The sequence below is a fragment of the Oncorhynchus keta genome, chromosome 31, assembly GCF_023373465.1.
Source record: "Oncorhynchus keta strain PuntledgeMale-10-30-2019 chromosome 31, Oket_V2, whole genome shotgun sequence".
NCBI classification, from domain to species: domain Eukaryota; kingdom Metazoa; phylum Chordata; class Actinopteri; order Salmoniformes; family Salmonidae; genus Oncorhynchus; species Oncorhynchus keta.
The window spans coordinates 9,673,352-9,697,131 of NC_068451.1; the positions used below are offsets into that span (position 1 = coordinate 9,673,352).

Below are 23,780 nucleotides of genomic sequence, written 5' to 3' on the forward strand. Positions count from 1 at the left end.
AACCCACCGGAAAACAGAACAATCAATAAATGGGTACAAAACCTGAGGCACACCAGACATAACGTGCACAAGCATTTACAATAAACAATACTAGACAAGGACATGGGGGGGAACAGAGGGTTAAATACACAACATGTAACTGATGGAATTGAAACCAGGTGTGTGGGAAGACAAGACATAACAAATGGAAAATGAAAGGTGGCTCGGCGATGGCTAGAAGACCGGTGACGTCAACCACCAAACGTCGCCCAAACAAGGAGAGGGACCGACTTCGGAGGAAGTCGTGATAACTGAAATGCTACTCAGATCAAATAAATTAAACCAGAGGTAAATGGAATTCACGTTGGGTTGAATAACATCATGATGCCTTCCATCCACATGAATCCAGGGCAATGTATGACTATGCTGTGAACTGAGATGACATGAATTAAACATTAGCCAACGTGTAGAGAACTGTTGATGGGGTGCATGCCTAATTCACCTTTTCCTCAGGGCAGGGTAGGGACTTCTGCCAAAGCCCCACAGGAGAACCTGCGAAAGGTTCATATTCTATTACAATATCATTGAATAATTTCAAGACTTGATCTCCTCTTTCACCACAATTGTGAGTGTGCATTCTAAATTGGAGCTAGAACAGTATTTTGGAGACTGTGAACTTTTTTAGTGCAAGCTAGCAATAAAGTGTAGTTTTGACCAAAAGCTAACTGTGTGGTAAACATGATGAAACAGTATGCATCAATTACAATCATACTGTACCTATTAAAGGCACAGTGCAGTCAAAATTCTGTTTTCACTTTGTTTTGTATCATATTGTACAGCAGCTAACAGTGTAAAAGTGTGATGAAATTTGGTCAGTGTTATTTCCTGATAGTTGCTGGTTGAAAATACAATCTATACAGACCTTCCAATCCAGCCTTTCTTAACGTATGGGTTGCGACCCACTGTTAGTTGTGTGTTGCGATGTGTCAGAGTAAATGTATAATTATTTAATTAATTTCTGGAATTGATTTGGCCAAATGTGCTCTCTGCTTATAGAAGCGGTCTCTGCTCAGTTTGACAGCTGCGTTAGTGTGAGAGGGAGATGCCTGCAGTGTTGCCAACTAATTTTCAGGGGAAGTTGCTAGAGGCAGGTCGATTTGTTGCTAAAAGTTGCTAAATGACGTTGTGATGTCATTGTGTGATGACGTCAGTACGTAGAATACACAATAACGTTACTCAAATTGACTGGCCATCTCGGCGAAAAATATGATTTGACATTTTTTTGTTTAGATTTGTTTGTTTATTATATATTTTTATTTGTAAAAGTAATATAAACACGACACATTTTATATTATCACATATTTATTTTTAAAACAATTACATTTTCTTTTCTTTTCAACTAGTAAACCTACACATTCTGAACAATTTGCAGTTATCCACTTTTTTAACCAACTGTGGTAATGTAGACTGCCTTGTATGGTTTTGATTTATTTATATGCTTTGCTGTAGCACATGTTTTTTTTATGTCAGTACGCACAGTATGCCCGACAATCATCCCCAATTATTGGCTTCAGACACCCTTTAAATTCAGGTACAGATTCCCACTCTTTTCTGTACTTCTGGCTGTACAATTTTGATTGAGACATGTTGATTGATGTTGTAAGTTCTGTTCAAGATCAAACACTTGTGACCAACTATATTCATTGGGTTTGTCTCCTCGAACGCATACTACTGCTGCTGCAGTCAGCCAACATTTGCTGCCTGTGCACGAGCTGAGCGCCTGCTGATGTCACTCACAATGCACTTTTGCAGCCAGGTACGTGTATTATGAGTGGGTGTGTGACAGAGAAAATCGTTTTTGTCTCATTTAGAGGGGAAATGCGTGCATTTTAGCGTTTGACTCACTTTTTAAAAGTTGCTAAAAGTTCCAAATACATTTTTAAAAGTAGCTAAATTTGTTGTTAGGTGCTGCTTGAAAAAAAAAGTTTCCAGGGTACTCTGAAAAGTTGCTAAATCTAGCAACAAAATTGCTAAATTGGCATCACTGGATGCCTGTGTGTTTCATGGTTTACCTGATCTTTTTTTCTGCAAGATTACTCCGCGACACACGCGATGCAGCAGGTGATGCGCTGTCTGCCACTGACTTGTCATTCACACTCGCCACTGTCGTCAAATGGATTAATGCTAGCCACAAGTTTTGACTGAGCTCAATTGTCATGAAACTCATAAACAGCGATGAGTTTCTCGTTCATAGAAATTTATAACGAGGAGCGCCCACAATGTGTTTTGTGCGGGGAAGTGCTAAGTAATGAAACGACACATCCTGACCAAACCTCCACTGCATGATGGTAAACCCAACGAGTTCTTTCAGAACAGGGCAGCATGCTTCAAGAAACTGCTTCGACAGTGGAAAAGTAAGTAAGCTAGCAAGGCATTGTTGTCATTTTATAACAGAAATAAGGGAGTACTAACTAACTCTCATAGTAGTAGATGTGAGCTTCTCTTTCAAACAATCCCCTGGCCTTGTACACAGCTAATAGCTATTATTCGCCAAAGTAAGCTAGCTACTGGTAGTGCAAACCTAGTAACAGTACAAATGAAGATGAAAAATGATCAGGCCTACTGTACATCTTACTGTAGAAATTATTGCTGAAAACTGGTCTAGGTTGGAACTGTTGCTGTTTAAATACAATCATCATTTTTTATTCTTAACTGGAATCAACTGATTGAAGCAAGATGCTTTTGGAGCCAAACACAGTTCTGGGTTGCTCATCTACAGCATGAAGCGGTCTCCTGCTGTCACGCCCTGGCCATAGAGGCTTTTACTCTCTATTTTGGTTAGGCCAGGGTGTGACTAGGGTGGGCATTCTATGTTCATTTTCTATGTTTTGTATTTCTTTGTTGTTTGGCCGGTGTGGTTCTCAATCAGAGGCAGCTGTCTATCGTTGTCTCTGATTGAGAACCATTCTTAGGTAGCTTTTCCCCACATGGGTTTTGTGGGTAGTTGATTTCTGTTTAGTGTTTTTAACCTTTCAGGACTGTTTCGGTTATTCCCTTTTGTTATTTTTGTATTTAGTTTTCAGTGTCAATAAACAAACATGAACACGTACCATGCTGCGCTTTGGTCCTCACCTTCTCCCACCAACAGCTGTTACACCTGCCTGACTGAGATGGCAGTAGATGTTCTGGTCCAGTTTGGCACCACATACCTATGCGAGTCAGGGTTCTCAATTCTGACATACTTTAAAAACAAGTACAGAAAAGATTTAAGGCTGAGCATGACCTCAGTGTACTGTCAGGAATGGAGCCCAGAATAGACATGCTCTCAATAGGACTGTGTGTGTGTGTTTTCTGGTCTACATCTGTGTGATGTGATCAATCAGTTTATTGCAGTTCAAAATAAAAAGATATGCATTGTATTTTAACAGCAACAGTTCCAACCTAAACTTTCTTTCAACAATCATTTCTACAGCAAGATAGGCCTGATAATTTTTCATCTGTACTGATACTTAGGGATGCACTATCAAAACGCCTGTGTGTGTGTGTGTTCTCTTATTCGTCTGTGCGACGTGATCAATCAGTTTATTCCATTTCAGAATGAAAATGATTTATTGTATTTTAACGGCAACAGTTCCAACTTAGACAGTAAGTGTTTTTAATGGGGGAAAATAAACATGAATATATATTTATATGGATATTTAATTGTTGTGTTTTTGTCTATATTGCATTTGTTTTAGGCATAAGGGCAATGAAATGTACCAATATTTATGTGTAGTTGCATATTTTCCTAAGCTTGGGTCCCAGGAAAACACAGAATTTGCTGAAAAAGTTTAAGAACCCCTGTTCTAATCAGCAGGTTTACATGGGTGGGAGTTTTGGTTAGTACATTGGTTAATAGACCAATAGCAAAGAGCATCCCAAACCTTTCCCAACAACAGCTATTTTTGATAAAAACGGCTGCATTGGGCCTTTAAATTAAATGCGCAATCACCTATTGCAAGTCTTTTTTTACAATGAGGATTTCCTGGTGTACAAACTGTTCCCAGTTTGTATACCAAATGTCACCCATCTCTCCATTATCTTTATGCGCAGTTGATTATTTAATGCTCTCTGCCTTCTATTCATGTCAGGTGATGCAACATTCTCCTTTTTCGAAATAGTCTCTCCTCTCCAGCAAGAAAAAAGTTAACTTTGAAAGTTTACATATTTAACATCAATTAATAGGCTAATTAGATGTCATGTGAATTAATAGGGCTTCACTATTTGATACCTAACAATTATCCATGACCTGCAAATCAATGGAATGTAAGAGTAAAGACAGACCACAGACAGAATGGTCTGACAATGTCATAGCTGGTTTCTTCATAATATACATGAAAGACCACCACACTTATTTGTTATCTTTTCATTTCTGGAATTGATACTATGGTAAGATTAAATGGCAGCTGAAGGCATTGTCAGTCCTGAGACAAAACAACCAACCCCACACCTGACCTATGATCCATTTACTGTATCCTGCCTCTGAAGAGTGCCAATAGAACGACACAGTTATCTCTCAGTTCAAATGACATTTGATGACTATGCGTGTTAAAGTAATTAAAATTCCCCAGACGATTGGTTTAGCATCACCTTGCGTAGAGGGATTGACGGATTGAAGGCGCATACAATGGCACAATTCATGGACCTAGTCTCATTGACCAAGGGTATTAGGTTCATGTTTTACATTGTCACATCAAACGAATCGTCATTTGAAAATGTGGAGGATGTCCCCCCCATACGTTCAGCAGGTGAGTTCGCTGTTAAAAACGCTGGAGTGGTTTGATGGGTTTTGTGGTTTTTTTTTTTACAATCGATATTGTGGCGCTCATGCTAGGAGTGACACACTTGAAATGTATAAACATAGCGAAGGAAAGTCTGCACACTCAGTTTGAATTATATCATATATGCTACTGTATATTCATAAATATTCACAAAGATGGTCACAAACCTGTAGGAACTGTCAGGGAAGTGGTGCTATAGAGTGACTATATCACCACTGGTTTCTGCAGTAGCCTAGTTAAGACCGTAAACTCTTCATATAGCTATTGCATGACGTTGTATAAACGATACAAACAGTGTAGCTGCTGTTATTGTTTGTCATATATGGGCTTGAATGTTGGCTGTATGGTTCATATTTTCATATGATATGATATTAGTACATTTATTTTCACATTCTCTCTCAAATCCTTAGTTTTAGACAAACAATATGTATTTGAGCATGGGGAGGTGTGCCCTGTTCAGTCCAATGCGGGGATGTCTGTTAACCCGCCTGAATTGAACCTTTCTCTCTGAAAAATGTAGTTAATTTAATCTGATTGTCTTTAAAGTTCAACGACTTTGTCCACACAGGGCATCTGAACAGACAAAATACATTTTGATGATTTTCATCAACATTTTGGGTGTTTATATAACTTTTGTACGCCTATGGTATGACCGGTCATTAGAAATTAATGGGTGAGACTACAATTCGTGTATAAAATTGAGTTCAGGCACATGCCCATTCATCAGATGGACACTCTTCCTCTCCCAGACCCCCATATGCATGTGTGTTTGAGCACACGCACGCACTGTCAGGGGTGTGTACGGCAGGCGAGTGTAATAAACAGGCACACTTTAATTCCGGTCCAAAAATGACAGCACATAAGAACAATAATGTGCCAGAAACACGGAACAAAGCAAAAGTATAGCGCCTGACAAAATCCACATAACAATAAACAATTACACACAAAGACATGGTGGGGAACAGAGGACTAAATACATGCAGTAATTATGGAATGAAAACCAGGTGTGTAATGGAACAAGACAAAACAAATGGATATATGAGATGGAGCGGCTATGGCTAGAAAGCCAGTGACGTCGATCGCTGAACGCCACCCGAACAAGGAGAGGAGCCGACTTCGGTGGAAGTAGTGACGCACACACACACACACACACACACACACACACACACACACACACACACACACACACACACGCCTCACTCCCCTTCCATGGCAACCCCCACAGGAACCTTTCCCCAATAGAATCTTTCCCCCACAGGAACCACACCTGTTGACATTCTCACCAATAATCGCAACATTGTTTCAATAATATATAGAACTTTTCTTGCAGCTCTGGTATATAAAGTTTTTTTGAGGCCTTGCTCACAATTCATTCTGTGGCAGCACAATGACCAAACAATATACTGTATATGAGGCTCTTGATCATATCTTTGATCATGACACTGGTGAGGAGGAGAGAGTCCTTGTTAAACTTTGACACAAAGTAGTCTGTGATAGATAGCACAATATGTTTCATCTGAGTATTTATTATTGTCAAAATAATCTATACATTATGCTTTTCTTTACTCAAAATGAGTTGTATAGCAAATAGAAGTCCAAAACGTGTAATGTTCACAATAACTTAAGTTGATAAAAAGATCTAACACAACATTAGGTGATAATATGTGTTATTATGGATTTGTAATCAGCTATAATGTGGCAGAATGAATTAACATGAAACGAACACAACGGGGGGGGGTTAAATATTGTTGTATTTTAGGACCACTTTTGACTTGAGCACCCAGTGCAAATTAACAGAACACACCAATACTTTTTATTGTGACATCTGGATGATAAAGGTTTAGCGAAATCCTAAAATCAACATGTTTATTATTTGAGGGATAAAGCTCACGTTTTAACAGGCTTCTATAAAGCCATGTGAATTGAGAAAAAACAATTACCCAAACAGCAGGACTCCTCAGTGTTTTAATCCTGCTCCAAACAAACTGTAATGAAACAACCTCATTTACTTCAGTATTGTTACAGAGTTGCATGTGATGTTTGCATGGGTGTGTCACGCTTGTTTCGGTGCTGAGTGTTGTTTGATGTAGTCATCACTCTGTGCACTAGTCTGTGTAGGATAGCCTACATGTAAGTGTCAAAAACATTTGGTTGACTATGTACAGGTGCAGGATCTTAATTTGATCACCCTGTTGCAGGATAACTTTCATGCATTGCAGGAAATGTAGAACTGGCAGTGTATATGAGGTTAAAAAAGGCTTCTGAAGTTTGTTATTTCTACTTTGAAATGTCATGCTTGATTTTCCCTTACGAAAAATGGATCAACACCTACAAAAATGTCACTGAATTATAATCTACATTTCCTGTTTCTGCAGGAGCAAACTAGCTCACCTGTAACATTTTTGCTTCCGTCCCATTCCTTGTCTCAATCTGGGCTCAAACCCGGGACCCTCTGATCACATCAACAACTGTCACCCACAAAGCATCATTACTTGTCCCTCTACAAAAGCCACTGGTCAGTTGAACCTCTGTATAGTGGGATTATCATCATAGCTCAGTATGTAATAATAATAATAATAATATAGCAGACGCTTTTATCCAAAGCGACTTACAGTCATGTGTGCATACATAAGTTGTTTTTAAATAAAAACACTGCAATAAACATTGCTTGTCTGATTTAATTCCTGCCATAGTTTAATTGATTATCCAGTTACAACAAGATACATTCTACCTGTTACTTTAGGACAAAGTAGACATACTCTCATAAGAGAGTGTACAGGGTTTGTGTCTTCCCCATCACAAACCCGCGGCTAACGTCACTCATCTACAGCCTGATAAAAATGGCCCTATATGGGATAATACCAACATCTGTTCCACAATGTCATTCGCTTTGCAAGATCTAAGACCAAAAACAGAGATTTATATAAAACTATTAAAGACTCCCTTGACAATTTTCACAAGCCCAAAGCATGTTACAGCCTTCATAAGACTTGTTTTCATTTGTCCTGTTGTTTGGAGGAAAATGCCACACAGAGTAAACACAGTGATTGTGAAGGTCAAACAAACACATTAAGAATGATTTTTTTTTAAAGTCCAAAACAACCCATTCCCTCGGCATCCCCTTTTTCGCATGGCATGAGAACCTGAATTCCTTCCCAAATAAAGTGGAAAGCTGTCAAGAACACAGCTCTGACGAGGTAAAACAATACTCTAGATATGAGAAAAAGAGGGAACGTTCAAGCCAGAATCCAAAATGATGATCTCTCTCTCGCTCAGTGGGTTTGGAGAGAGAGTGCTTGCGCTCTGAGCCCATTTGTTAGATGCAGTCCGTCAGTCCTCTGCCAGATGTTGGAGTGTAGCGTGTGATCGTCGGTCCCTCGTGGTCCTCTAGATCGCACTAACACACACACACATCCTATTCCACCTCCAGGTCTACACCTAGCGATCCACGTTCCACACACACCCCTTGGGTGCAGTCACATGACCAGATGAAGGTTTAGGTGACCAGGTCAGGTCAATCACGAGTGACATGGTGATTTCCTAAGACTAGCCAACAGGTCCAACACACTGTTGATGTCACAATTATGACATGATGGAAACCATTTTTGGTAACCTCTAGTAATTTCCTAGTAAGTACCTCCCATTCTGTTCTTGCATACTCCACACCTACGTAATACCTAATGCAGGAGATACTGTAAGTAGCAAACTTATAGAATGGAATACTAAATAATAGAATATAACTTTAGCCATATGAAGACAAATGTTTTTGTTTTGTTTTTTGGCGTATCCAAAATCTGCCCTAATCGGACGACAAAATAATAACTTTGTTTTTACAGCATCTTTTTTTTTCTTTTCTTTTTTCTCTCTTTGTTACATGAACATAGTATATACATTTTACAGACATGGTCCACTTTTTTATATTACTTATTATATATGGATGGATAATATTCAGATGCATCAGGTATTCATGTCTTCAGTCTGAACTATTATCAATCATACATGTTGTTTGCGAAACGTGCACGTGTCGTCTGGTCATGTGATGTAACGAGACCTATTGAAATGAAACGTTCCTCCAAATATTATTTGTATGAGTTGTTCCAAGTGTTTTCTTCTCCACTGGAAGCTGAAATAAATCCTCAGGGAGAGATGATATCTGACTATCCCTGTGTAGCTTCACCATAGAGCCATCAGGAAACATCATGCATCACAAGACATGAAAGCCCTTTTTATTGTTCATTTTCCAAGACAAACATGTGAGGTTACTGTAAGCGTTCAAGGAAACACAAGACCGAGAAGTGGTGGAGTTTTCATTGTGCTTGGACTGTTGATTCGTATTTGTTCTCCTCTGCTGTGACTACAGGCCACCCCGTTCTTTATGGGCTTGATGGTTGTAGAGCTGGTGGTGAGCCTGCTGAAGGATGGAACCCCACTGGCCTGCGTCAGTGACGTCGTCACCTCAGTGTCAGCTGGTATCATTTCTAGAATGCCCACGCGGGTAAACTCTAAACTTTCCTGTAGGTTTCTAGAATTCCTATAGGGAAGCCTAAGCCTCTTCCTAAACTAAAAATAATGATCAATGGAGAATCTCCATAGAAATGGCTTTTTAGTCCAGGACTAGGCTTAATTTGTGTCCAGGAAACTGGTCCATTGAGTTCTATAGAAAAGTAATTACAGAAGTGCATCTCTTATGATAATGTATGGCTGTATATGTAACAAAAATATATATACAAAAATGGTATACTGTAAGATGATCTAACTGTGCACCTGAAATGTATTGTGGAGAATCTGTGTGCTTATCTATTTGCAGTCTAGCTACTTAAGGAATTATTTTTGTTGTTGTAATATTTGTTTTTACTTTTACCCCTTTTTCTCCCCAATTTCATGGTATCCAATTGGTAGTTACACTCTTGTCTCATCGCTGCAACTCCCGTACAGACTCGGGAGAGGCGAAGGTCGAGAGCCATGCATACTCCGAAACACAACCCTACCAAGCCGCACTGTTTCTTGACACAATGCCTGCTTAACCCAGAAGCCAACCACTCCAATGTGTCTGAGGAAACACGGTACACCTGGCAACCGTGTCAGCGTGCATGCACCCTGCCCGCCACAGGAGTCACTAGAGCGCAATGGGACAAGGACATCTCTGCTAGCCAAACCCTACCCTAACCCGGACGACGCCGGGTCAATTGTACGCCGCTGTCTCCCGGTTGCAGCCGGCTGCGACAGAGCCTTGACTCAAACCAGGATCTCTAGTGGCCTTACACCACTGTGCCACTCGGGAGGCCCTACTTAAGGTATTTTTTTGTAATATTCAGTTGTGACTGAACTAAATACATGTGTTATTTTCTTCCTGGCTATTTGCAAGCGGTTTGAAATAACCACTTACATCTACATGTGGAACAACTTCTATCTACTGGAGCTACCCTGGGACTCTGCCTGGGCATGGTGGCTGGCTTTCCTAGTGGTGGACTTCGCCTACTACCGGGTCCATCGCTTTGCTCACGGTATGACCATCAGTCCGGGTTAGCTTCTGACCTGGGTCAAATACATACAGTATGTCAAATACTTGAGGTGCACTTGATTTAGCTTGCCAGGTACAATGGAACCAATGAGAAGCAAGGGTCGACACTCAACTCGAAGAGGGTTATACGTAAGACATTCAAAAGCTGGTCAAGCTAAATAAACCGCACCTCAAGTATTTAAAAGTATTGGGAAGTAGTTGTACTTGTATTTTTGGGTAATCATTGTATGGTATGGAAGGTTTGATCAAACATGAAATCTCGTATTGATGCAAATGAAATAGCAAATAGTCTTGCATGTATTTCAATTCTACATGTCCATGAGGATTGAATTATTCATAACAACATGTTTTGTCTTTAACGATTTCTCTATGGATTCACCGTGAGCTAAATCCGGTGATGAATGATTCTATAATGCACACATCTTTTTTTCTTTTTGAGAGGAAGCAATTATTTGTGAGTTACATCCAGATGTTTTTGAACTGACCAGATGTGAGAGGCTGTGATCTCTTGAGACATGTTGTCTTACCTGGCGCTTCATAGGGAGAAAGCTGTAAATAGTGATGGCTCAATAGCAGCACGGTTCTGGAGCTGCACCAAAGATGCCCTCTAATTCTTCTCCCCATGCGGGGCTGTCTGTAATATCCTGGGATCTCAGCCCTTATCACTTAAACTGCGGTTTGTACTGGACAATAATAACTTAGCACCCAGAACAAAATCTCCTGTCCTACTGGAAACAGTCAATTCAACTTCTGTTCCACATTTGAAACAACGTTGATTCAACCAGTGTGCGCCCAGTGTTGAATGGCAATGCAGAAATAACGTTTTTCTGACACACAACTTGCTTAGCAGCAGCAACATTGTGTTTGTGTGTCAAAACAGGGCCCTTGCTAAATTCGAGCTCTATTTATGTCAGTGGCACATCCAACTCTGCTCCAGATCTCTCTCTAATCCAAATATGTCTGGCTTAAAGTCCAGACTGTCCCTGTGTTGACATTTGAGTCATGGGTAAATTGAAACTGTGTTTTTGACGTTGGGTCAGACACCTACCAATTGTATTGTATGATAGAAAATGACCTCTGCCAATGCCAACCTGTCTGAGGGGCCTGCCTGTCTATAAAACATGTAAACAAACCTCCCACAGAAGTTTATTATCCTCAATGGAAGGTCGTTAACCTTAGCTAAGAAGGTTTTTATTGTGGCATATGAAGGTCGATGACACTCTTCTCAGGCTAAGTGGAATTTGGAAATAGAGCCGCAATTATGCCTATTTTATCTTATTAGTAGAGTCACCATGGCGATTGATCTCAATAGCATTTCACTTGTCCTGAGTTAAAATTTGTACAGTATATTGTAATGAAGTGCTTGTGTATGTCATTCTCTCATTCTCTCCATTGTTTAAAAAAGGATTTGTACAATATTATATATCTCTGGTTTATTTGGTCAGATTTTTATTTTGGAAGTGTGGTATGATTTTTATGTCCCGAAACTTTCCACGTACTTTCATTTCCTCCACTCCAGCTTTGACTTATTTTGGAACGTTGTGGGGTCACAGTTAATTCTCTGGTGCCCGACCACTGCACTCGGTCAGGACAGAAGGATAGAAGCTTTTCCCCTTAGCTAGTATAGGGCGCTTCCTCCCTCACCGCAGGACAGGGCCAGACCCTGTCTTCATTCACTCTTCACTCTGGCCCAGTGAGGTCATCTTGGTTAACCAGTTGTTGACCTCCTGGCCTATGCCAGAGTAGAGTTTGACCAATGCACAGTTCTCATTTCCGTATTGGTTGTTGTCTGAGTAAGTGAATGTCTACAGTATATGCTTAAGGCAGTAGACATGTACCTGTATTTAGTTGCAATAGTCATGAAGAGACAAGGATAATTTAGCTCTTGTAATTACTCAAGTATGAAAGCTAACAATGTGTATCTAAATTTAATGTCATATTTCAGGACTTTCCTCTATTTTTATAATGTTCTGGTATAGCACTTACATCAAAACAGTTTAAATAGTAAATGTCTGCATCAATTGAGCATGTGAAAATGTATCTACAATTCTATTCTGTCAAAACATATGACCTATAAATCTCAATACTGTGTTAAAAGTGAAAATACAATAGAAAGCTGTGAAGAGGGCAGGGTGACATCCTCCATCGGGAAATGTGAATCCTAATTAGAAGAATTGTAAAATATGAATGTGGATTTGAACAGTTTTATGGCCATTTCATAGTTTCTCCTCATGTCACTTGAAAGGACAGTCTCATTATAATTGAATGGAAAGAGCTTTGAAAGTAAAAAGTTGGCCTCTCTTCGCTGATGCCATCTTTATTGAGAAGACATTACTTGCCCTTGCTCTGGGCAGCCAGTTAGCTCTTGGGGATAGGGACCAGAGAACGAAATGGCCATAGTCTCCAGGGTTGTCATTTATCAATGTTGTGTAGAAAAGCTTCTAAATGAACTCGTACAAAGATAATTTAGAATGTTAACAAGTACAAAAAAGTTGGTATTTATCAATTGCTCGTACGCTTGATTTACACACTCCTGTAAGTAATTTGCCTTGATGAATCAGACATGTTCTGAAACACTGTGCTAGTGCACGTGACGTCTCATTTACATAAATAACCGCCCTAAATGACCAGTTTTGGTCACAAACCTACCCTGCAAGAAATGTCACTAATTTTTGGCTGACAACATGGAGAAATCAAAGAAGAAGAAAAACTTTTTGGATGCAGAAATTGAACTTTTGATCACCAAGGTGGAAGAAAAACAAGCCCTCAGCAATGGCTTGACAAATAATATAACATATATTGCTTGGGAGCAGGTAAGAGCTTTGGTAAATTCAGTTAATGAAATTAAAAAGAAATGGTTGGATTTGAAAACATATGCCCCCCCCAAAAAAATTATGATCCACAAAAGCTATATAAGTGCAACAGGAGGAGGGCAGAGTGACTCTTCACTGTCTGCTATGGACCAGCTCATTGGCAGCATAATTGGGGAGACCTCAGTTTCTGGCATCATATGTGAAGGTGCTATTGAGGATCCTCTCCCAGACCCTGAAGGAATACCAGACACCAACTTATGGTAAGTCAAACTTGATTTTTGCAACCAGATTCAGACATCGACAACATGTACATATTTTTTCTTGACAAATATAACAAAAATACAGTATAACAAAATATGTGTAACAAAATGACTAACAAAAATAACATGAAATCTTGACAGATGTGGGTGAATTGCCTGAACCCTCAGCCCCAGGCCTACAAGAAGGGTGTCCTCTTTGGTGAACGCTTCAGCTGCGCCGCGTGTTTTGACTGGTGCAGTCCTGAAACAACATGAAGAGATCAGCACATCAATTCTTGGACTCAAACAGCAGCTGGAGGATGTATGCAACGGCCTGAGAAATCAATCATTGAAAGAACTTGTTGTTTGTGTCAACCATGGGAGATGATATTCTGGAGCAATGTAAATGTGTTATCCTTATCGATTTGATTACAATATTTGGAAGAATTAGATGCCTAAAACCGTTGTATAATATTGACTCTTGTCCTCAGTGCCAGGGCTATGGGTGGTGGGAATCACTCCCTGTCAGGCATGGGCTCATCGGGTCTGGGTGGATCATTCGGTGGAATACCACTTTTGATTGCAATGTTGTGGAGCACACTGCAAGCGTTTGACAATGTAGCAAACCTAAAAAGGAATTTGCACATTCTATTACATTCATGTAATGGCATTTGAAGGCACGTCATTTCAGAGGCAAACCTTGCTAGGCTGGTATTGCAGTGTGCCTCCTGTCCCAGACAAGCACAGCCAACTCTTTCAGCAGGCCTATGGTGCGCTCCACTGTTCTTGTGCGTGAGCTTGGTTGTACCTTGCCTCTTGTTGGTTTGAGGGGTTTATGAGGGAAGTCAGCCATGTTTTTAATGGGTAGCCCCATTAAAAATAAATTGTATAAAACCTTGCAAATAAAACAAGTCACTTACCAATAAGCCATCCATGATGAACAACTCATTCCTGGAGGTTAAGGCTGACTGAACTGTTCTGCACAATGAATGACTCGTGTCCCATTTGGCCACTACATTCAACGAAGCCAAATGTGAATCATAGATGACCTGCACATTGATAGAATGGAAACCTTTCCTGTTGATGAAGTTGAATTCGCTCAATGATGGTGATTTTATTGCAATGTGGGTGCAGTCAATTGCTCCAATGACATTGGTAAATCCATCTATGGTATGGAAATCCCTTTTCACTCTGGCCTGTTGCACAGTGGACGGAAACCTTCTGTATTGTGGGGTCGATTAAATAATGCCATGAAGGACTGCAGGCAATATTCGGCTCATGGTTGGTTGTGAAATGCCAGACCGATCCGCAACACCCCATTGGAATGTTCCAGTGGACAAAAATCCCAGGGTGGAGAGGACTTGGGTACGCACTGGGATGGCATTGGGGCGCTTCGTCTCCATTTCTAATACTGGAGAGAGTTGGTTGCAGAGATACAATCAAATATTCCTGGGAAAACTAAATCTACTAATAAGCCAAGTGTCGCTCTCAGCAAAAACAATCTGCAAGCTCATTGAAAACACGCTTCCTGCGTTATTGTAGCTTTTTGCAGATCCTCCAGCAATGCACGATTTGCCATTTTGGACAAGTCACAATGCCTCAGTGTTGCCTTTTATACCGTAATATTTAACTGGTTTAACTAAATTGCCTCCTACCTTGCATTCCACTCTCTTTCTAATTGACTTTATTATTCAATTAGGCTTAAATTAGGAGATCTATTAATGATAGCGTAAGTGTCTATAACAGAAATACATGAACTATTCATGTATCTTTTTTCTTCATAGTTTCTGATTTGGTCCAGTATGTCAATCCTTTCTCCATTTGGTGGATGGTATGTCATTGTCAGTTTGACTTTTCACCCACAAGGTGCTGTGCATACGCATGGTCTGAGGTTGGCTTACGTTTACGCACATTCTCAAGCGTAAGTACAAATGGATAAATCCCACACTTTGTAGTAGAAATGATCGCACTGCAGCATTGATAAATGAGGGCCTAGGTATTTAGGGTTAGAGGCCCTCATAACTGTCTGTAGACATTGTTTTATCACAGAGTTAATACAAAGTAAAGTGAATGGTTAAGTAAAGCGCAATTTACATGTGATATATTTTACTCAATCACCAAGTCGATGCTTGGTAAAGGTTCAATGAGAGGCACTGTCCCAGGGGTGCTGCACTGGGGAGTCGCGAAAACAGTTGATTTTTAACTTTTAAAAGCATACAGTTGTTTTTGCAGAGCGCGAGCCACTTTCTCAAGTGTTCTCGGGCATTGAATAATCCACAAATATAACCTTAGAACCATTCAGAGTACTCCCAGTCCCAGTCTCACCACTATTTCCTCACTGTGCTCTGCCTTTCTGTTAGGTAGTTCTGCATTTCTTACTCGGTGTCATTTTCCAGTCACCACCTCTGTTTTCTCAGTAAGTCTATGCTGGCATGTATTTCTGCCAGTGCAATCTGTTATTACTCTAACTTTGTTCTAACAGCAAGGCCTCTCCTCATCAGCAGACTGGCAGACCATTGAAAATATATTATTTATGGATGCTTGCATCCTTTGTATGCTAACTCACTTCTAGAAATATCTTCTAAGATAAGCTGCATAGGGAATCATGTACTGTACCATTGTTTTTCATTTGACCTCTTCCAAAGTGATGCCATTTGCTTATTATTTATTGTCTTTCACAGTCTTCTTTCAACCCGAGAAATTATACAGCTCAGAAGGCAATATGAATTTTGGTGGTACCAAGTTGTAATGGGACGTTTTGTTTTGAGAATGCGGCTGACTTGTTGACAGTCCTGATGATTCTGTTTATTCTCCTCTAACCTACAGATATAGGATCTTAGTTTGATCACTCATTTGTTGCTGAGAATTTTCTGTATTTGGTGATTTACATAAATTCACTGAAAACCCACACTAACACATGGTTATTTTAACAGTATTGCACTTTTCACGTAGCCTAATTTTGGCCAACTAATAGCCTAACCATCAAGAAACATTATGGACTAAACATTCAAATCCTGTTGCTGTGGGATTATTTTACTGACAATACAGGTCAAATTAAGATCCTACATCTGTATATGTTACACTAATAGCTAGAATCATCCCAGAACACATTTATATCCAGCCAGCTTTCCTAAACCACAGATCAGAACCACAGGTCTCCCTCAGATTGGTTCTACGTGAGATCATGGATCTAGAGAAGTTTCACCACACCAGCATATTTCACCAGTTTAATTCATATGAGCATTTGAAAATATGTCCCCTTTGGAAGAACTGCTTGCTCTGTTCTCACACAGTAGTAGCTACAGTAGTATTAACACATACTCATGTTACTGTACAGGGACAGTTGGTACAGTACTCCAAGTATGCTGTAAAAAAAACTTCTTATAATCCATGAAGGTATTTGGTTAATCTTAGCACACTGATTGAAGGTGGCACTAGATACACAACTGGATACATAGCTCAAAAGCATGGACTCATGCAGTTTAATTCCTATTTACCTGTGGCAATTGTCGCCATTCCAGTTTTCAGTTGACAGGGGGGATAAAATATGGGGGGGATAAGGAGGGAATAATATATATTTCTGCCAATATTACTGTAAATATAAAAAATCTTCCCCCACAATATTTGGACATTTCTTTCTCATCAAGAAAAGACATGATTCATAGACTATGTGTAACGGATGTGAAACGGCTAGCTTAGTTCGCGGTGGCGCGCGCTAAATAGCGTTTCAATCGGTGACGTCACTTGCTCTGAGACCTTGAAGCAGTGGTTCCCCTTGCTCTGCAAGGGCCGCGGCTTTTGTGGAGCGATGGGTAACGATGCTTCGTGGGTGACTGTTGTTGATGTGTACAGAGGGTCCCTGGTTCACGCCCGGGTATGGGCGAGGGGACTGTCTAAAGTTATACTGTTACATACGCTGTACTGATGACAGCGTGTGTGTGTGTGCGAGTGTGTGTGCCTGGCCGTGCCGTCCTCTGTAGAGTACCATAGCCTAGCCCTACGGACAGCAGCAGTTGTCAAGACAAATATAATTGGTAGTTGCTGGGGAGTCCCTGAGGAGGCTCTACTGATCTGAATGTTATTGTTTTAAAATGAACTTTTTTTTGGCCGTACGGCGGGGCAGGGGTTAACCTCCTGGTGGCCAGGGCTTCATAACTATTCTTTGTAACTGGAAGTTTCTGGGCTGGAGCAGGTTAAAGGGTTGGAGGGCGTACAAAAGAACCAAACCCGGTTGGTCAGGATGTGGGCGCTCACCGTGCTACAAGAGACCCGGGCTGCTAGCGCCTCTGGGACCCAGGGATATTATCAACAATGGGTAGCAGTGGGTAGCAGGCCACAAAGCTGTGTGTGTGTGTGTGTGTGTGTGTGTGTGTGTGTGTGTGTGTGTGTGTGTGTGTGTGTTTGGGGGTATTTGTTTGTACAGTATGTGTGCATAGAGGGGCTAGACTGGGCTGAGTAAGGAAAAAAAGTATTCCTGATTAGCTAAGTGACTGAGCTGAGAGAAGCACTCTGCGGCCCAGGGGTCTATATTGCCCTCATGTTTGATCAATTTTGGCTGTCCCCTGTCACTTTGGTTTATGTGGGACAGGCAAGTGTCACTAATGATGTTGACAGGAAAGGTGAATCATGGTGGAGTGGGATACCAATCAAAACGGAGCTTGAACACATTTGGTAATGGCGCCGGAGGAGATGGCTGCTGTTTTACTGTCCCCTAACCAATTGCGCTATTGTGTGTGCTTTTTCAAATTATTTGTAACTTATTTTGTACATAATGTTTCTACCACCGTCTCTTATGACCGAAAAGAGCTTCTAGATATCAGGACAGCGATTACTCACCCCGTACTGGAAGAATCCTTTTTTCTTTAGAGAGTCAGATACAAAGGATTTACTCCAGATGACTGACAAGGCCCTTATCCCCATCATTCACAGGAGAAAGAGACAGAGATATCGGGGACGTAGGTCTGGATGCCTTGTAAGGATCCGATGGCGAGTGGGTAATCTGCCTTTACCTTTGACAGACGTTGGCCAACGTACAATCACTGGATAGTAAAATAGACAAACTACGAACATGTATTTCCTACCAACGGGACATTAAAAACTGTAATATCTTATGTTTCACCAAGTCGTGGTTGAACGAAGACATGAATAACATACAGCTGGGGGGTTTTACAATTTGTCGGCGGGATAGAACAGCAGCCTCTGGTAAGACGAGGGGTGGCGGTCTATGTATATTTGTAAACAACAGCTGGTGCACAAAATCTAAGGAAGTCTCAAGGTTTTGCTTGCCTGAGGTGGAGTATCTCATGATAAGCTGTAGACTACACTATTTACCAAGACAGGTTTCATCTATATTCTTCGTAGGTGTTTATTTACCACCACAAACCGATGCTGGCACTAAGACCGCACTCAATGAGCTGTATACGCCCATAAGCAAACAGGAAGACGCTCATCCAGAGGCGGCGCTCCTAGTGGCTGGGGACTTTAATGCAGGGAACTTAAAACTTAAATCAGTTTTACCTCATTTCTACCAGCATGTTAAATGTGCAACCAGAGGTAAAAAAAAAACTCTCCACATACAGAGATGCGTACAAAGCTCTCTGTCGCCCTCGATTTGACAAATCTGACCATAATTCTATCCTCCTGACTCCTGCTTACAAACAAAAACTAAAGCAGGACGCACCAGTAACTCTGTCAATAAAAAGGTGCTCAGATGAAGCAGATGCTAAGCTACATGACTGTTTATCTAGCACACATTGGAATATATTCCGGGATTCTTCCGATGGTATTGAGGAGCACACCACATCAGTTACTTGCTTCATCAATAAGTGCATCGATGACGTCGTCCCCACAGTGACTGTATGTACATACCCCAACCAGAAGCCATGGTTATAGGAAACATCTGCACCGAGCTAAAGGGTAGAGCTGCCTCTTTCAAGGAGCGGGACTCTAACCCAGAAACTCACAAGAAATCCTGCTATGCCCTCCGACGAACCATCAAACAGGCAACGCATCAATACAGGACTAAAATTGAATCGTACTACACTGGCTCTGATGCTCGTCGGATGTGGCAGGCCTTGCAAACTATTAAAAACTACAAATTGAAGCACAGCCGCGAGCTGCCCAGTGACACAAGCCTACCAGACGAGCTAAATTACTTGTATGCTCGCTTCGAGGCAAGTAACACTGAAACATGCATGAGAGCATCAGCTGTTCCGGATGACTGTGTGATCACTCCGTAGCTGATGTCAGTAAGTCCTTTAAACAGGTCAACATTCACAGGGCAGCAGGGCCAGACGGATTACCAGGACGTGTACTGCGAGCATGCGCTGACCAACACGCAAGTGTCTTCACTGACATTTTCAACCTGTACCTGACTGAGTCTGTTATACAAACATGTTTCATGCGAACCACCATAGTTCCTGTGCCCAAGAACACTAAGGTAACCTGCCTAAATGACTACCGACCCATGTCACTCACATAATGCCACTCACGTTTGTAGATATGAAGTGCTTTGAAAGGCTGGTCATGGCTCACATCGACACCATTATCCCTTAAACCCTAGACCCACTCCAATTTGCATACTGCCCCAACAGATCCACAGATGATGTAATCTCTAATGCACTCCACACTGCTCTTTCCCACCGGGACAAAAGGAACACCTATTTGAGAATGCTATTCATTGTCTACAGCTTAGCGTTCAACAACATAATGCCATCAAAGCTCATCACTAAGCTAAGGACCTTGGGACTAAACACCTTCCTCTGCAACTGGATCCTGGACTTCCTGATGGGCTACCCCCAGGTGGTAAGGGTAGGTAATAACACATACGCCACGCTGATCCTCAACACGGGGACCCTCGGGTGTGCTCAGTCCCCTCCTGTACTCCCTGTTCACTCATGACTGCATGGCCAGGCACGACTCCAACACCATCATTAAGTTTGCCAGTGACACAATAGTGCTAGGCCTGATCACTGACAACGATGAGACAGCCTATAGGGATGAGGTCAGAGACCTGGCTGTGTGGTGCCTTGACAACAACCTCTCCCTCAACGTGATCAAGACAAAGGAGATGATTGTGAACTACAGGAAAAGAAGGACCCAGCACGACCCATTTTCATCAACTGGGCTGTAGTGGAGCAGGTTGAGAGCTTCAAATTCCTTGGTGTCCACATCACCAACACACTATCATGGTCCAAACACACCAAGACAGTTGTGAAGAGGGCACGACACACGACATAGCCTATTCCCCCTCACGAGACTGGAAAGATTTGGCATGGGTTCTTAGATCCTCAACAGGTTCGACAGCTGCACAATCGAGAGCATCCTGACTGATTGCATCACTGCCTACGGCCCAGTACATCACTGGGGCCAAGCTTCCTGCCACACAGGACCTCTATACCAGGCAGTGTCAGAGGAAGGCCCTAAAAATTGTCAGACTCCAGCCACCCTAGTCATAAACTGCTTTCTCTGCTACCGCATGGCAAGCGCTACTGGAGCGTGAAGTCTATGTCCAAAAGACTTCTTAACAGCTTCTACCTCCTAGCCATAAGACTCAAATGGCTAACCATACTATTTGCATTGCCCCCCCCTCCCCTCTCTTTTGTGATGCTGCTACTCTCTGTTTATTATCAATGCTTTGTCACTTTAACCTACATGTACTTATTGCCTCAATTACCTCACTAACCGGTGCCCCCGCACATTGACTCTGTACCCTGTATGTACCTCTGTACCCTGCTGTTTAATTATTTGTTACTGTTTTATTTTTTACATAACAATTTTTCTTAACTGCATTGTTGGTTAAGGGCTTGTAAATAAGCATTTCACTGTAAGTTCTACACCTGTTGTATTCGGCGCATGAGACAAATCAAATTAGATTTGATCAGGTGGAAATAATGTACTGCATTACGTATACATTCAACATTTTCATGAATATGTTGTTTCTTTCACAAGATTCGTTTGGATTTAGATGAGTAGACTTCTGCTGCAGTGGCAGTAAGACATGAATCACAAGTCATGAATCGTATGTGCTTGACATGGAGTCCCTCACAAGTCACTGTTGATTGGGAGAAAATGAAGTAAGAATTCCTCCAAATTCAGAGTTCTCTTTAAGTAGGCCTGACTTAGTATGTGTGTGTGTGTGTGTGTGTGTGTGTGTGTGCATGAGACTGGAGGATGAGGACAGCATGAAGTATTGCAGTGACAGGGGGGAGCTAGTTGGATGTCCCAGGGTAGGGGTTATTGTGTTATATTTGGCACTTCATGTAAGGATCTCCAATCCAAACACTGAAGGCCCTTCATAGGCCATTACAAATGTGATTGACATGGAATCCAACCACTCGGAGGCCTGCCGATCAAAGACTAAACGTTATGCCAAGGTCTGGTCACGGAGGGGGGCAATTCAAGCAGTTGATTATTATTACTTCCAAATAGTCTGTGTTCTATTGATTTGGGACTATAGGCTATAACCGATGTCACACTATAGTTGTTGGTGACCTTATTATCTTGCTGAAGGTTGATACAAATGAAAATAAATATGTTTTATTGTCACCTACTGTATACTGGATAGGTGCAGTGAAATGGGTTGTTTCCAAGGTGAGCCATAGTAGCCCAGCGCCCCTGGAGCAAATTAGGGTTAAGTGCCTTGCTCAAGGGCACATTGGCAGATGTCCCCTCTTTTGTCGGCTCAGGTATTCGAACCAGCGATTTTTCATTTACTGGCCCAACGGAATTATTAATACACTGCTTAGTAATCACCTGATGTTGCGTTATCTTTCTGAAAGTACACCAAGTTTGTTTTACTGGGTTAAATCAACTCGTGCTCACCTAGAGCTGGGGGATATGGACAAAAATCCATATTGCCTGAATTAATGCGATAACGATAAATAGAAGTTTATAACATTAATGTTCAACACATTTTGTTTTATTATCCTTAGTCTGATGGTTGTAGCATCACTTGTCCCATTAACAGTCACACCCATATTAGCAAACTTATTTCATTTCCCATTTCTCTAGTATAGGCTACTTATCGTAATGAACTATATCAGCAAAATGCCTGCGATAAGTGATTGGTATGGTTGGTGGCAATAATTTTCGGTTTATCGACCCAACTCTACTCTCACCTCAGTCCACACACCCGTTTGACCTGAAGTCATATGATGCACAGTGCAACACATTATTAACACGCGTTCATTTGACTACAGTGTAATGTCTGATCTTAACCCACTACCATTCAAACCTACAGAGATTCTTCCCTGAAAAATACAGACCTGACCATGTTATTATTATTATTTCCATTGACGGTCTCTGTTCCGTTTTGCATATTAGTGTGCCATTATCTACTTATCACTTGATATTCAAAAAATCTGCAAAGCCCTATTTGAGACCTGTGGATGTGCAGGCCTCAGCGTTTCTGCACTTGGTGGGAAAGGTTCTCTGTGGCATTTGTTCTCATCATTAAAGGAGTTCCCTCCTGAATAGGGCCTGCCAAACTATGTGATGTCCTGCTGAGTCGCAGGATGAGGACATGGCTTGCAACGAAGCCTAGCAGTTCATACTTCCTACTAGTGACACCCAGCATCAATCTTAACCCGCTACAGCCCCTCAAACCAAAAAAAAGGGTGCTATAGCAAAAATCGAACAATGGCTAGATTATAACTTCTTCTGTGTGTTTCTTTAACAGTTGATCTAGTTCCTCCATGGGCTCTGACAGGAAGAAGTGTAAAAGCACACGTTAACGACTGGAGTTATTACACACAACGTCTATTACTCTTTTTCTCTCTTTCTCATTCCTCTTACCCTCCTGTTCGGTTTATGGTGGAACCACCGATTGAATTCTGTTCCGGAGAGTTGGGAAATTTAAGTTTGAAATCCAGTCCAGTAATATCATCATTGAGCTTTAAAACCAAAATTGTACTCTCACTAGTTTGAACCATCTGTCCCCTCACACTAGTTGATAGCTTGTTGACGTTACAGAGGTGTCGAGTATTGGCAGGCAGTTTTTTTTAAGAGGTGAGAGGGTTCACCCTGTCTCCTAGGCTTTGGGAGTTCCTCGAGACAAGGCTTGCTGATTTTGATGGTTAGGCCGCAGCTTCGCGGACGTTTCATTTGAGGTGTTCGAGGACCGATCATGGCATTCTCTTCACAGACACATACTGTACACACCTTCACACACACTTTCTGCACGGTGTGTTTGTTCAGGTGGCGTCTCTCGACCCATTGGGTTTAATGGCTCTCTGTTTCGATAGAATTCACAAATTTATTAAACACTGAAAGAGCCATACAGTACCTTCAAGATGTCAATTTAGAGTGAACTCTCGAAATAGAACGAATAGAGAGCTAGCCCAGTGAGTATCCGCTCATCGTACGCATGACTATATTTAGCAGGCAAAAATGTGCCTCTCTCCATTTT

The 23,780-nt window shown here is 41.4% G+C and overlaps 1 protein-coding gene across 1 annotated transcript in view; it reads left to right on the top strand.

The window, feature by feature from the left end:
* Window positions 1-4,733: 4,733 nt before the first annotated feature.
* The window catches only part of LOC127914230 (alkylglycerol monooxygenase-like), a 34,876-nt gene continuing 15,829 nt past the window's right edge, over window positions 4,734-23,780 (top strand). Inside the window, exons 1-3 of the mRNA XM_052489082.1 lie at window positions 4,734-4,766; window positions 9,160-9,294; window positions 10,165-10,303. Coding sequence (XP_052345042.1) covers window positions 4,734-4,766; window positions 9,160-9,294; window positions 10,165-10,303 — 307 coding nt within the window. The remainder of the gene's footprint in view (window positions 4,767-9,159; window positions 9,295-10,164; window positions 10,304-23,780) is intronic.